General features: G+C 50.8%; 3 protein-coding genes across 10 annotated transcripts in view; 1 reads left to right on the forward strand and 2 right to left on the reverse strand.

The window, feature by feature from the left end:
- Positions 1-3263, forward strand: part of Luc7l (LUC7 like) — a 32474-nt gene extending 29211 nt beyond the window's left edge. For 5 of the 8 annotated variants that reach the window (XM_076840876.1, XM_076840882.1, XM_076840881.1 and 2 more), the window contains 4 exons: positions 256-344; positions 1796-1825; positions 2184-2351; positions 2923-3263. In XM_076840876.1, the coding sequence (XP_076696991.1) occupies positions 256-344; positions 1796-1825; positions 2184-2351; positions 2923-3064 (429 nt within the window). In that variant the 3' untranslated portion in view covers positions 3065-3263. Of the gene's footprint in view, positions 1-255; positions 345-1795; positions 1826-2183; positions 2389-2922 lie in introns of all 8 variants that reach the window. The other 3 variants (XM_076840877.1, XM_076840884.1, XM_076840880.1) reach the window with 2 other exon arrangements.
- A 3483-nt stretch (positions 3264-6746) lies between these two features.
- On the reverse strand, positions 6747-7363 carry Hbq1 (hemoglobin subunit theta 1). Its single transcript, XM_076840255.1, has 3 exons — positions 7269-7363; positions 6981-7185; positions 6747-6875 (listed from the first exon to the last, which is right to left on the reverse strand). Exons 1-3 carry the CDS (start codon positions 7361-7363, stop codon positions 6747-6749), a joined length of 429 nt encoding a protein of 142 aa, XP_076696370.1.
- A 3420-nt stretch (positions 7364-10783) lies between these two features.
- Positions 10784-11612, reverse strand: LOC143384821 (hemoglobin subunit alpha). The gene is made up of 3 exons (XM_076839989.1): positions 11495-11612; positions 11162-11366; positions 10784-11027 (listed from the first exon to the last, which is right to left on the reverse strand). The coding sequence occupies exons 1-3, from the start codon at positions 11587-11589 to the stop codon at positions 10899-10901; spliced, it is 429 nt and encodes a 142-aa protein (XP_076696104.1). The 5' UTR covers positions 11590-11612; the 3' UTR covers positions 10784-10898.
- Positions 11613-13200: the final 1588 nt, after the last annotated feature.

Genomic DNA, 13200 nt, shown 5'->3' on the forward strand with positions numbered 1-13200 from the left:
ATGGAAGGCAAGCACTCTACCAACTGAGCTATATCCTAGCCCAAAGACTTTATTTTTTATTTTAAGGTAGAGTCTCATCCAGTTTCCTACACAGACCTCAAACTTGTGATCCTCCTGCCTTAGCCTCTTGAGTCATTAAGATTACAGGCCTCTGCCACTTCATCTGGTTTGATTAAGAAGGTTTTAAAACAAATGTGTTAGTGTTTCTTAGAGTTTTTCTTGCTTTTTTCTTTTTCCCATTTTTCATCTATTTAGAAAACTGTGGCTGAAAAGCAGGAGAAGAGAAATCAGGATCGCTTGAGGAGGCGGGAGGAGCGAGAGCGGGAGGAGCGGCTGAGTAGAAGGTGAGCAAGGACAGGCTAGTAGGCTCATGGAGCCCTAGTGCTTCAGAAGATGCTGCTTCATGTACTGAGGTGTTGCTTGGAACAGTCAAGGTCTGCATAGGCTAAAAGAAAGCCAACGTGCAGCATATCCAGTCCTGCATAGTACAGGCTGGCCTAGCACCTGCATATGCTAATCATAAGAGAAGGAAGAGGAACAGTTAGGAAAGGTTCTTCCTTCATCACATGAGCTGATCCACTGACTGCTGGGCATGCAGCCATCAGCAGATGGGAAGGGTTGAACCTGATCCTCTGGGAGAGGAGTGTGCTGTCTTGTGGCAACACTTTGCTCTAGGGAAAGTACATCAGGGAAGAGCTTTGGGCTGAGTGAGTGGTTGGAGGTTGTATATGTACCCTGGCATACATTTATTGCATGGTGTGGGATCATTAAAAAAACTCACAGGAGTGATGGAGTCTGATGTCAGGAGGTGTTGCTTCCCTTTGGAGAGCTTAGGGTGTTGGGTGGAGCAGCAAGATCAGTGAGTTGCTGGTTGGGAGGATCCTGATGAAGGAGTTAGCGGTCTCATGAGGCAAGTGGTTGGAATCTGGGTGTGATCTGGGGACAGAATTGATAGGAAATGACTTGAAGTTTTTTGACCTCGAGTTTGCACTTGCTGGGGTGAGGAAGGTAGTGTGAGAAGGGATGGGGTAGAACTTGACTTGCCATGTTCAATTTTAATGCCCAAGACATAGCCTTCTGATTGGAGTTCAGAGAAGAGTTCTGAGCTAGAAATAATCTCACTTTCCTTTGAGGGTAGCTTATTTCCCCTGAAAGTCCCCAAAACTGCTTTCCCAAAGGAATTCCTGAGTGCCTGACTCAGAAAGAGCCAATGCTTGCTGTTCTTTTGTTTCCTTTGTTGTTTTCATGGTGGTTGATTTTTAGAGCTTTGTATTATATGAGAACATCCTCAGAAGACCTGCCATCCCTTTTGCACACAGATGCATCTGTTGTGGCTGGGCATGTCTAGATACAGTTACATGTAGGCCCCTTTTCCATGATGACTGCACAGTGCTCTCAGAATGGGTGTCACATGAGACCTTGCTGGTTGTCTAACCAGAGGAGCCCATTGATGCTCACCTGGCACTAAGCCTGTGTCTGGAACTTTGGTGGCGGTGGAGTTGCACGCAGCCCTTTGTCTTCTGACTGTATACCTATGCTGGTGTCCATTGTAAAGCTTTGTAACTCTAGCCTGCACTGATGGACATGGGTGCTGCCAGTGCAGCCAGTGAGCCACAGAATGGGTGGGGCCTCATCCTGTGAATTTCTGTACCTCCCACTGCAGTCCAAGTAGTTGAGCAGCCAGGAGAGAACAGGTCTTTGGGAAAGTCTTCCACCTCAAGTTGTGGGCACCTTCCTAGTCAGTGGAGAATGAGGATGCTTCTGGAACATTGTTCATCATCTTTTCCCTTTTCAGGTCTGGATCCAGAACCAGAGATCGTAGGAGGTAGGCTTCTAGATGCCTAATAGTGTTCTTTTAGTAACATGCCTCTTCCACAAGATTTTTTAAAAAAATAATCGATGTTTGCAATTCCACATGTTTATCTGGTGGGCAGGGTGGCTTGTGAAGGGCTCTAGGGATGGTGAGGCCTGTGGCCAACCAGGAGTGTTCAGGAAGTGCCACTCAGGGTGGGTCTGGCATCAGAATAGCTCTTGGGAATATTTCAAACTTGAATTGCACATTTGCAAGATGACAGGAGGAAATAAGTAAGGCCACAGTCAGAACCTGAGCCCAGAAGTGGGGTAGTCCTGGGCTGCTTGCTTTCTGAGCAATCTCAACCATCAGAGCCTTGGGTTTTTTTCAGGTCACGCTCCCGAGATCGGCGTCGGAGGCGGTCAAGATCTACCTCCCGAGAGCGAAGGAAGTCTTCCCGGTCCCGGTCCCGAGACAGACACCGGCGCCATCGCAGCCGTTCCCGGAGCCGCAGCCGGGGACATCGCCGGGCTTCCAGGGACCGGAGTGCGAAATACAAGTAACTACTCTGACTCCTTCAGTAGCTGCAACCAGGAGTGAGCCCCTTCTCTTTGTGTTCCCACGGTTTGCTGGGGTCTGTCAGTGGGCCCTTCCATAGCTGGTAGGGCTAGACTGGGCTTGTGGGGAGCCTGGCCAATGGTGAGACTCAGGGTTTGAACCGGGGAGGACTGTGGAGCATGTCCCTTGTGGACTCCTAGGTGGAGCTACAGTAAAATAGTCATCCTGGACTCTAGGCACTGTCACTTTTGATACTAAACCCTCCTTAACTTCTGAAGTGGTTTTAAATTTTGGCCTTTTTCCCTTTCTATTTTTATGTAGTGGGTTGTATTTCATATGTATAATTTTGTTGTACTTCCTTATTAAAACTCTTTGTGAATGTCAGTTTTTAGTGAGTACCTAATGTTCCCTGTATGGACGGTTAGGCATGAGATGGCAGCCCTTGCTGCCCTCTGGCCTCCCGGGACCATGACCTTCGTATCCATTGAGGAGAGCCCACATTGTTGGTTTCTGAACAGCCACTCAGAAGTAGGGTGGCAGCCTCCACTGAGCCTCTGGTTCCCCTTCTCTAGGTTCTCCAGAGAGCGTGCATCAAGAGAAGAGCCCTGGGAGTATGGGCGGAGTGAGCGTGGGGCTGTGGACTGGAGGCTGGAGAGCTCCAACGGGAAGACTGCTTCACGGAGGTCAGAGGAGAAGGAGGCCGGCGAGATCTGAACCCAAGCTCTGATGTTCTCAATGAAAACATGCAGAACAGCCTAAGATTGCTCTTTATATTTGCTGAACACAACTCATCTTTTGTAGTTTGAATTTCTATTGTATGGAGCTAGCTGTGAGTTTTAGGTCGTGCAGAGTTGCTCCTGTGTTCTGGGTTATGTTGTGTAGGAATAAATAAACCTGACTGGCTGCCTCCTTACCGTCCTCTGCTGAGGTCCTTTGCTGGGACCCTCCTCCACTCCAGTAGAGAGAGGCCTGCTGCTTTCCCCACTTCAGAAGACTGCAACTTGCAGTCCAGCCACCTTTTGGCTTTTGGTGTCTATCCCCAGCTGAACCAGGTATATGTGACTCCCCGTCCTTGTACTTACACCCATCTTTGCTGGTTATCTCTAGTTCCTGTTACAGACTGGAAGGCAGGCAGGGAGCAGAAGGCACATTCCCCATCCATCTCTTCCAGAGCTGGCCTGTCAGATCCTAGCTCAGGCAAGGTGTCCTGCCATTCCCTATTTGAAGTTATGCAGGGCAAAGAAAAGCCCCTGCTGGCACCCACCTGGCAATCTTCAGAGAAGAGAGGGGTGCTCTTTGGGTCACATTCCAGGGTGCTGCTTTGTGGTTCCTGCCTCTCAGCTCTTTGCTGCTGCTGTCAGGATGGGTGCCTTAAGACCAAAGTGAAGGGTAACTGCTAATTGACTTGTAGCCACTGGAGCGCCTTCCCCTTTTAATATTTCTGGGGGCTGTTTACATTTGTTTTAGAGGGAGCTTCTGTTGCCTCATTGTTAACACAGTTACTCATCTCTACTCTGTTTAGGTGCACATGTGGCAAAATAGCACCCAAAAGGCCACCAACATCCTGATATGGCTGCTGGTCAGAGACAGTTCTTTCCTGTCTCCACAGAAAAGACTGGTGGGAAGGAAATCTATGGAATCCACTTGGGCTTGGTATTTTGTTGTATGTATGTGCCCTATGTAGGTTTCTGTACCAGCTGAAACCAGCAACTGGCCTGTAGGCAGGTCATAGTTGTCCAGGCTGAGTGTTCATTTACAGCCTTTGTTCTCCTGGGGCTAAGACAGCCAGTCTGACCACCTCCTGTCCCCCCACCATTACCACTGTGACAGGTTTTTCCTTTTCTACATCTAGACATAAATTTCTCTGTGTGGACAAATAGCTGTGTTTTCCTTTGTTGTTTTGCCAGCGAATAGGTTATGCCAACAAATGACCTGTAGTACCCACACCGTAGCTCCTCTGATTGCAACTGAGGGGCAAGGCCCCCTGAGGCTTCCACATTCAGTTTCTCCAGTCCTCCTGTGGTGGCCTGAACTAGCATAGCTCCCTGGGTAGATACCTTGTCACCTCCCTATGCTGGGGAAGCCCTGTGGTCCTTTGTGTCCCTTTACAGTGGTCCAGGACAAATGGAACCCATGCACCACAGCAGCCTTGATATCCCCAGCAGCTTTGCTTCCCTGCCCGAGTCTCTGGTCTGCTGTAGCCAACCTACCTTTTCACCCAGTATGGACCTTGCTTTCCACAGCAATGCCTATACATTTCAGACATACTGTGGGTAGTGTCTGGGTCTGGGAGGCATGTCCCTGTCCTGTGGGGGAGCCTGCCCATCAGAAAGGCCTCCCAGGTAGAGTGATGATCATACCCAAGGGAACCCAGGCTGAGTTGGAACAAAAGGGGTCTCCCCAGTATACACACCCCTCTTACCATGGGAATACATCAACACAGCATGGGTAACGATTTTAGAGAAGCAAGGCATAATGGCTCTACTTGCAGTGTTGTTGACTGCCACATCTGCCTCCTGTGCAGGGTCCCCTTGGGTGTAGCGCATAGGCGGGAGTTGGTGAAAAGCCCTGGGTGAGTGAGACAGGATCTCACCAAATTACCTTGGGCCTCACAAAGTTGATGAGGCTGGCTTTGAACTTGGAATCCTGCCTCAGCCTCCGGATACTCTGGGATTATAGATTACACCATGGTGCCCAGCTAAATACATTTTTAATTAATTTTTTAAAATTATTTTTTAGGTGGCTGGGGCTTAGCGGTAAAGCGCTCGCCTAGCAAGTGTGAGGGCCTGGGTTCAATCCTCAGCACCACATAAAAATAAATAAAATGAAGGTATTGTGTCCAATATTTTATATATATATATATATTTTAGTTGTTGATGAACCTTTTTAAAATTTTTATATATATGAAGTGCTGAGAATCGAACCAGTGTCTCACACATGCTAGGCAAACACTCTACCACTCAGCCCAGCCCTTAATAAATTTTTTTTTGAAACGGGGTGTCTCACTGTGTTGCCTGCCTGGTCTTGAACTCAAGCCACCCATCTTCTCAGCCTCCTAAATGCCAGGACTAGACCACACCTGGCTAATTTTACTGTCCTTGTTTTTTTTTTTTTTTTTTTTTTTTTTTTTTAATTTTTCCTATATTAGGATTCTTTAGAGAAACAAAGGGAGTAGGACATGCAGATGCATAGTTATTATGTGGTATTGGCACCTGCTGTCCCAGGACAGGAAGTCAGTCCTGCTTGGAAGGCCTGAGAACTATAAGCGCTACATCAAGGGCAGAAGATGGTTCACCTCCCTTCATTGTTTTGTTCTGTCCAGGCACTTAGTGGATGGACAGTGGCCCAGTGGCATTGAACAGGGGGATCTGCAGTTTCCTGGTTCCAATGCCAGTCTCTTCTGGGAACCCCACAATCCCCTACAAGTGCCTGTATACTGCCAGCCCAGGAAGGTTGAGGACCAACAACACATCCTTCCTGTGTGGTCTGCTCTGTCCACTGATATTTTATTTTGGCACTGAGGATTGAACTCCCTTTTTAAAAATATCTTTTAAAAAAAAGACAGGTTCTTGCCGAGTTGGTAAGTGCCTTAGCTTCCTAAGCAGCAGGGATTACAGACATGTGCCACCGCACTTGGCTGTCCCACTGTAATTTGAAGCTATCATTCTTTTTTAAGTGCCTAGAAGGATCTGAAAGGCTGCCCACTGGCAATATGCATGGCTGCAGACCTGTTTGTGCCCATTGGTGGTAGGTCTTTGCCATGCTGGTGCTCTGGAATGTACCTTTGTCCTCTGCCAGGTCCGTTCCTGACTTTGGTAGCAGAAAGGGGCAGTAAATAGGGTAATTACGTCCCAAAGTCTCTGCAGTTACCATGGTTGATTTTATATGGAAAAAAATACCCTGCCTTTCCTCTCTTTGGAGACTAGATGAAGGCATGATTCCAGTGTGGACCCCCACATACACCTGACTGGGTGCTGGGGCTGGACTTGCCTCCTTCCACCTGGTCCAAAGTCAGGTAACACCTGATTTTCACAAGCCTCCCCTCAGGAACTGACACCACCCCTGAGCAGCTTCTGCCTCTATTGGAGGTAGGGGTGGGGGCTGTGCCTGGTTTTCTCCTAGGCTGGGTTGGTGGGTGAGGGGCCATGGATCCCAGGAGTGTCAGGAGGGAGCCAGCAACGTGAGGAGCTGCTGCCGCCTCTGCAGCCCTTACCACCTGAGGGCTGTGAGACCCTATGCCTCAGACTCTCGCCCCCACTTTAAGAGGACTGAGTGTTACTCATCCATCCCTGTGTCTAAAGGACATACGTTCCAGGACGAGTTCTGGGGGACTTTATTCAAGGCGGGGTCCTTGGGAAAGGGAACTCCTGGAGGCCCCCAGATGACCCACCGGATTTCAGCGATACTTGGAGACCAGCGTGGAGGTCACATGGCTCAGAAACTTGTCTAGTGAGGCCTGCATGGTGGGGCTGAAGTCCCCGGGATAGTGCCGGGCGAGGGTCACCAGCAGACAGTGGCACAGGAGCTGCGGGCAGATGGAGCTGTGCCTGAGCCCATCCATCATCCACACCCTTCCCTGGTGGGACCCCTCCCCCGGCGACGCTGGGTCCCGCCTGGCCTGCACGCTCACCTGGAAGTTGGCTGGGTCCACACGCAGCTTGTGTGCGTGCAAGTCGCTCAGAGAGGCCAAGGCGCCCGGCAGGTCGTCCAGCTGATCTACGGCAAGGGTCAGCGCGTCAGCCACCTTTTGGCCGTGAGCTTTAACTTGGGCGGAGCCGGGACTCAGGTCCAAATGAGGGAAGTACGTTTTGGTGCCAGGGAAGGCCAGGAAGGTCCTGCGGGGAACGGAGTGTGAGTGCGCGTCTCCGAAGTGGGTCGAGCAGCGGGTAGGAGAGGGGTCCCTCCGCCCGGTTCGTACCTCTCCAGGGCTTCGGTCGTGTAGACGCCAACGTTGTCGCCCAGCTTCTTCCACAGCGCGCGCACCATCGCCCGGTCCCTGGCTGACAGCGCCATTCTGTCTCTCCCGCCGAGCACTTTGCGCCCAGCCGGCGCCCAGCCTGCGCCCGCGCCGGCACCTTTGGAGGACTTCTGCGTGGCCTCCAGGGGGCGCCTTGAGCCTTCGCGCTGACCTGTGGTCCCGGGTCTCAGAGGGTCTCCACTGTGCTCAGACTGCTACCCTCAGTCTCCCTGAACCCCGAGGCCCCATATGTTAAAGAGTTTGCTATGTGGAAGGTAATGCCCAGATAACACTTGAGTTTCAGCCTGTGTTTTGGCGTGTCCCCTACCTCCCGTATCTATTGGGACACCTTCCTCAGTCTGTCTACTAATTTATTGTATGAAATGAGGATAAGTCGTTTCTTAGCTTTGTCATGAGAATTAAATGGATAGCAAATGCCAGGTGCCTGGCTGATAGTAGATGTTACTTTCAGAACAATGAACATTTATTAGGTGCCTGGTTTGTGTCCAAATAATAATAGTAAATACCTATTCAGCATATTCTGCCAGATTCCATATCACACCTTTTTCTTTTTTTTTTTTTTTTAATATTTATTTTTTAGTTTTCGGCAGACACAGCATCTTTGTTTGTATGTGGTGTTGAGGATCGAACCAGGGCCGCACGCATGCCAGGCGACCGCGCTACCGCTTGAGCCACATCCCCAGCCGATATCACACCTTTCCCCCCGCCTAAATATTTTTTATTTGTTGATGTACCTTTATTTTTTATTTATTTATATGTGGTGCTGAGGATCGAACTCAGTGCCTCACACATACTAGACTAGACAAGTACTCTGCCACTGAGCTACAACCCCAGCCCTAACACACATCACACCTTTTTAAATATTTTTTTTTTTAAAGAGAGAGTGAGAGGGGGAGAGAGAGAGAGAATTTTAATATTTATTTTTTAGTTATTGGCGGACACAACATCTTTGTTTTGTATGTGGTGCTGAGTATTGAACCCAGGCCGCACGCATGCCAGGCGAGCATGTTACCGCTTGAGCCACATCCCCAGCCCCCTTTTTAAATATTTTTAATGCATTACTGGGAATTGGGTTGAATTGAGTCTAGCCTGAGCAACTTAACAAATCTCTGTCTCAAAACAAACAGTAAAAAAGACAGGGAATGTAGCTCAATGGTAGAGAGCACTCCTAGATTCAATCTGAAGTCTCTCCCCTCCCCTCAAAATTAGACTTCACATAATTTACCATTAAATTCATCTTAACAGTGTATAATTCAATGACATTTAGAACATTCACAGAATTGTGCAGCCATCACTAATGTCTAGTTTCAGAGGTTTTTCATCATGCCAAACAGAAACTCAGCCATTAGCACTAACTGCCCAATCCCCTTCTTTTAGCTCCTGGTTACCAGCAATCTGCTTCTTTCCCCACAGACCTGCTTATTCTGCTTATAGGATAGCTGGCCTTCTCCCTCCCCTTCCTCTCCCTTCCTTGTTCTCCTCCTCCTCCTCCTTATTCAATACAATGGTGCTTTACCACTGAACTACATTCCCAGCCCTTATATTTTTTATTTTGAAACAGGATCTTGCTAAGTTGCCCAGGTTGGCTTAGAACTTGTGATCCTTCTTCCTCAGCCTCCCAAATAACTGGGATTTATATATCATATTTTATATATCATATGATTTACATATCATATAAATGAGATTATATGATATGTAGTCTTCAGGGTCTGGCTTCTTTCACTCAGCATAATGTTTTCACAATTTGTCCACATCCTGCAAATTTCATTTCTTTTTATGCCTGAATTTTAAGCCACATTTTGTGTGCACATGTGTCCACTGATGTACATTTGTTGTGTTTCCACCGTAGCTGAGGCCTCCATGATAAAACAAAATATCAAAGATGGAGCTGTGCCTGGGCCCATCCATCATCCAGCGCAGTGGGGCATGCCTGTAATCCCAGCGGCTCGGGAAGCCAAGGCAGGAAGATCACAAGTTAAAAGTTAGCCTCAGCAAAAGCAAGGCGATAAGCAACTCAGACCCTGCCTCTAAATAAAATACAAAATAGGGCTGGAGATGTGGCTCAGTGGTTGAGCACTCCTGAGTTCAATCCCCAGTACGAAAACAAAGATGGCTCCTACCTGGAATTCTACTGAGTCAAAGGGTATAGTAAGGATGAGTCTTGGGCTTAGGGCAGAAAGAGGGTTTTGTTTTGTTTTTTAAATATTTATTTCTTTAGTTTTTAGGTGGACACAGTATCTTTATTTCACATTTATGTGGTGCTGAGAACTGAACCCAGTGCCTCACACACTCTAGGCGAGTGCGCTACCAATTGAGCCACATCCCCAGACCGGTTTGTTGTTGTTGTTGTTGTTGTTGTTTCTTAATATTTTAGTTGTAGATGGACACAATACCTCAATTTTATTTATTTTTATGTGGTGCTGAAGATCAAACCCAGTGCCTCACGCATGCTAGACAAGGGCTCTACCACTGAGCCCCATGAACAATGTTTTTAAGTGGAGGGCTGGGGCCAGATGGCCCTCAAGCCTTCCCTCTGATACCCATGCCCTGGGCCTGCTCTGCTAGGAGGAAGTATGTGGGGTAGGTCAGCCAGGTCTCCCTAGCTCTGGATCTTCTTTCTACCGCTCCACTGGGACAGGAGCACCCAATGACATGGGGCAGCTGAGTGGACATGGGGCTGGGCCCAGAGGTTGAGTCTCCTGACTTTCATGGCCCCAGGACTACAGTATTCATAGAATGGACATCCTGGGTTGGTAGCTCCAGAAAATGGTATGGCATCTGCAATTCCTGCTCACCCTTAAACTTATCAGAACTGTGTAGAGAATTTGGGGGTTTTAAGGAGACTGATCTCTGAAGCGAGAGGATTCAGTGTTACTCTGAGGAAGTGTGGCTTCCTCACCACCACCACCCTTCTCTGGGAGGGTCCCTGGGAGAGCTGGGCCAATTTCCCTCAACCCTATGTAAGACAAGTGCTCTAAGCCTAACTCCCAGCCATTTTTGTTTATATTTGTTTTGAGGCAGATTCTTGATAAATTGCTCAGTCTGTCCTCCAACAGAGTCCTCCTGCATCTGCCTGCTGGATAGCTGGAATTATCAGCATGTACCACATTGCCCAGCTTGCTGGGCCATTTGAGGGTAATTGTGTGTGCATGTGTGATAAAATATGAAGAGGAGGAGCAAAGGCAGTAAGTATTGCCGCCAACTTGTGTTAAATCTTCAAGGCCCTGGAATGAAATGCCTGGAGGAACTACAGCACAGCTCTGCTGGGTGGAGGGGTGTCCAGCGAATTCTGGGCAGCCACCAGAACTGGTTCCAAACCCGGCTTCTTTCTGTCCCTCCCTCCCTTAACTTTTCTTGTCCTCTCCAGATACATAGAGGTCTTTGATGTGTTCCCAAGAACACCAACCCCCAATCTTGGGATCTAGGCGCACACAAAGAACCCAGGGTACACAGACTGCCGCACACTCAGACTTTATTCAAAGACCAAGAGGTGCAGGTGCAAGGAGGGGAGGAGGAACTGGCTAGGAGGCCTGACGGGCATGGATGGGCAAGGCCCGCTGGGGCTCCAATTTAACGGTATTTGGAGGTCAGCACGGTGCTCACAGAGGCCAAAAACTTGTCCAGGGAGGCATGCACAGCAGGGGTGAATTCGGCCGGGTGGTGAGCAGCCAGGGTCACCAGCAGGCAGTGGCTCAGGAGCTGTGGAGAGAGGAAGGGCCGTCAGTGGCAATAGAGGCACTGCCATCTGTGTTCCACCTAACGTTCTGCCCTGCCACATTGCCATCTGCGCCCTCCGCCCATCCCTCCCGGCCTTTCCCGGCCCCAGTGCTCACCTTGAAGTTGACCGGGTCCACACGCAGCTTGTGCGCGTGCAGATCGCTCAGAGCGGACAGGGCGCCGGGCAAGTCGTCAACGTGGGCCGCTGCGTTGGCCAGCGCATCGGCCACCTTCTTGCCATGGCCCTGAATCTGGGCGGAGCCGTGGCTCAGGTCAAAGTGGGGGAAGTAGGTCTTGGTGGTGGGGAAGGACAGGAACATCCTGCGAGGAGAAAGCAGCATGTGGGCGAAGTCGAGGAGGAGGATGGGGGCATAACAGGTAGGGTGCCAGCTGGTCACTGAGGCGGGTGTTGAACCCCGGGACCCAGCAGGGCAGAGGAGGGCGCTCACCTCTCCAGGGCCTCCGCACCATATGCAGCACCGTGGCCGCCAATCTTCTCCCAGGCAGCCTTGACGTTGGTCTTGTCAGCAGGAGACAGCACCATGGTGATTTCTTTCTGAGTCTGTGTCAGAACCAGAAGCGTGCTGGACCAACAGAGCGCAGCGCTTTTATGGCCCAGGTATTTGGGACCCGCCCAGCCCAGCCTCGCTTATTGGCTGGCACCGAGTGAGTGAGCACCCAGGCCTGGCCAGCAGGGGGCAGACTGGCGCGTCCAGCCAGCTGGGCCTCACCCGCACTGGGACCAACGCGGGGTTTTTTCCCTCACTCCCAGCCGCCCTCAGGGAAGCGGCATGCTAGGCCCTAGCTGCCCTTTGGGGTTCTTGCAGCGGACGAGTTCAGTGCCATTTCGGATGCCCGATGATCCTAGCCGTGGGCTGGACTCCTGTGAGCACCGACAAGGGCCAGCCCACAACATCTCCCCTGATCCTAGGCTTAGCACACGACAGATGTGCCTCACCTGAGCAGGATAACCGGTGAATTGGGAAGCAAGCAAGAGAAGCTTTTCCCAGTCGGGAGAGAGAGAGGTGCCCCCCACAAAGGTGCCCTGCCCACCATCCCCGCAACAGCCCTCAGCAGCCCCATCTCTTTCCACAGATAGCCATTGCATCTGACTGACAGGCACAAGGAAGGAAGATGCACCCATGCACGAAACTGGCAGCGCTTGAGTAGGGCGCACCAGGCTCCAGCTCCCTTAGCTGGTGGGGTTGCTGCGGCCCCAGGTCATGAACTCTCAGTGGGGGCTCTCCTCTGCTCAGCCCCTGTGCAGCTGGGCGAATGATAGCCTCTGCCCCACTGGACTAGTGGTTCTTGTTCACAGTGACAGCCCAGCTGTCCAGATGGTGCCAGACTTGCTTTAAGTGGGGTTACAGTGAAAAGCACAGGTGCAGGCTGAGCAAGACCTGAGCATCCTGAGGGTTGGGGTGGGATTCCTGGTGGAGGCTAGACTGGAGGTGGGGCTTGGGAGGAGAGGCAGAGGCTTGCCTCCAGGGGCAGGGAGAGGAGGTCCCTGTGGCTATGGAGCAGAGGTTGGGGAGCCAGTGGGAGACTGGCTAGAGGCTTTAGACTGAAGACCGAGGGACCTCCCTGAAGCAGTGAGAGGGACTGGAGTGCCAGCAGGTCCTGCCCTCGTCCCTTTGCTGGTGACAAGTGATGGTCCTTTGGGCTTGTGGTGGGTGGAGGGTACTGAGGAGCAGAGGGGATGAGAGTTCACCCATGTGTCCGGCCTGGGCCCGGAGGAAGAACTTGTTCTGAAGTGGCCTGGGTGGCACCCTTCCACTCACTGCTGTGCCAGTCCCTTCCTCAGAACCCTTACTGGAGAGAAGCTCGCCCTGGTTGTCTGGGGGTTAGTGAGGGCTAAACTGCCTTGGCCAGAGAGGGCAGAGCTAGGCCTGCCTTAGCAGTTCCCCAGGACCCTGCTCTTCCCACCTTCCCTTTCCGACCCTGCAACCTTTCCTGACTCTGCCCACAGCCCCACACTTAGTTCTGACTCTGAAGGATGAGAAGTATAAGATGCTGGGGACTCAGAGGCACCCAAGACACCTGCTCCAGACCTGGGACCACCTTCTCTCTGCATCTTGCTCCAATCTCTTCACCACCTGAGCCTTCACCCACCTCATACTGGGGGTTGAACCTAGGGGTGTTCTACCATTGAGCT

The sequence above is a fragment of the Callospermophilus lateralis genome, chromosome 19 (genome assembly GCF_048772815.1).
Source record: "Callospermophilus lateralis isolate mCalLat2 chromosome 19, mCalLat2.hap1, whole genome shotgun sequence".
NCBI classification, from domain to species: Eukaryota; Metazoa; Chordata; class Mammalia; order Rodentia; family Sciuridae; genus Callospermophilus; species Callospermophilus lateralis.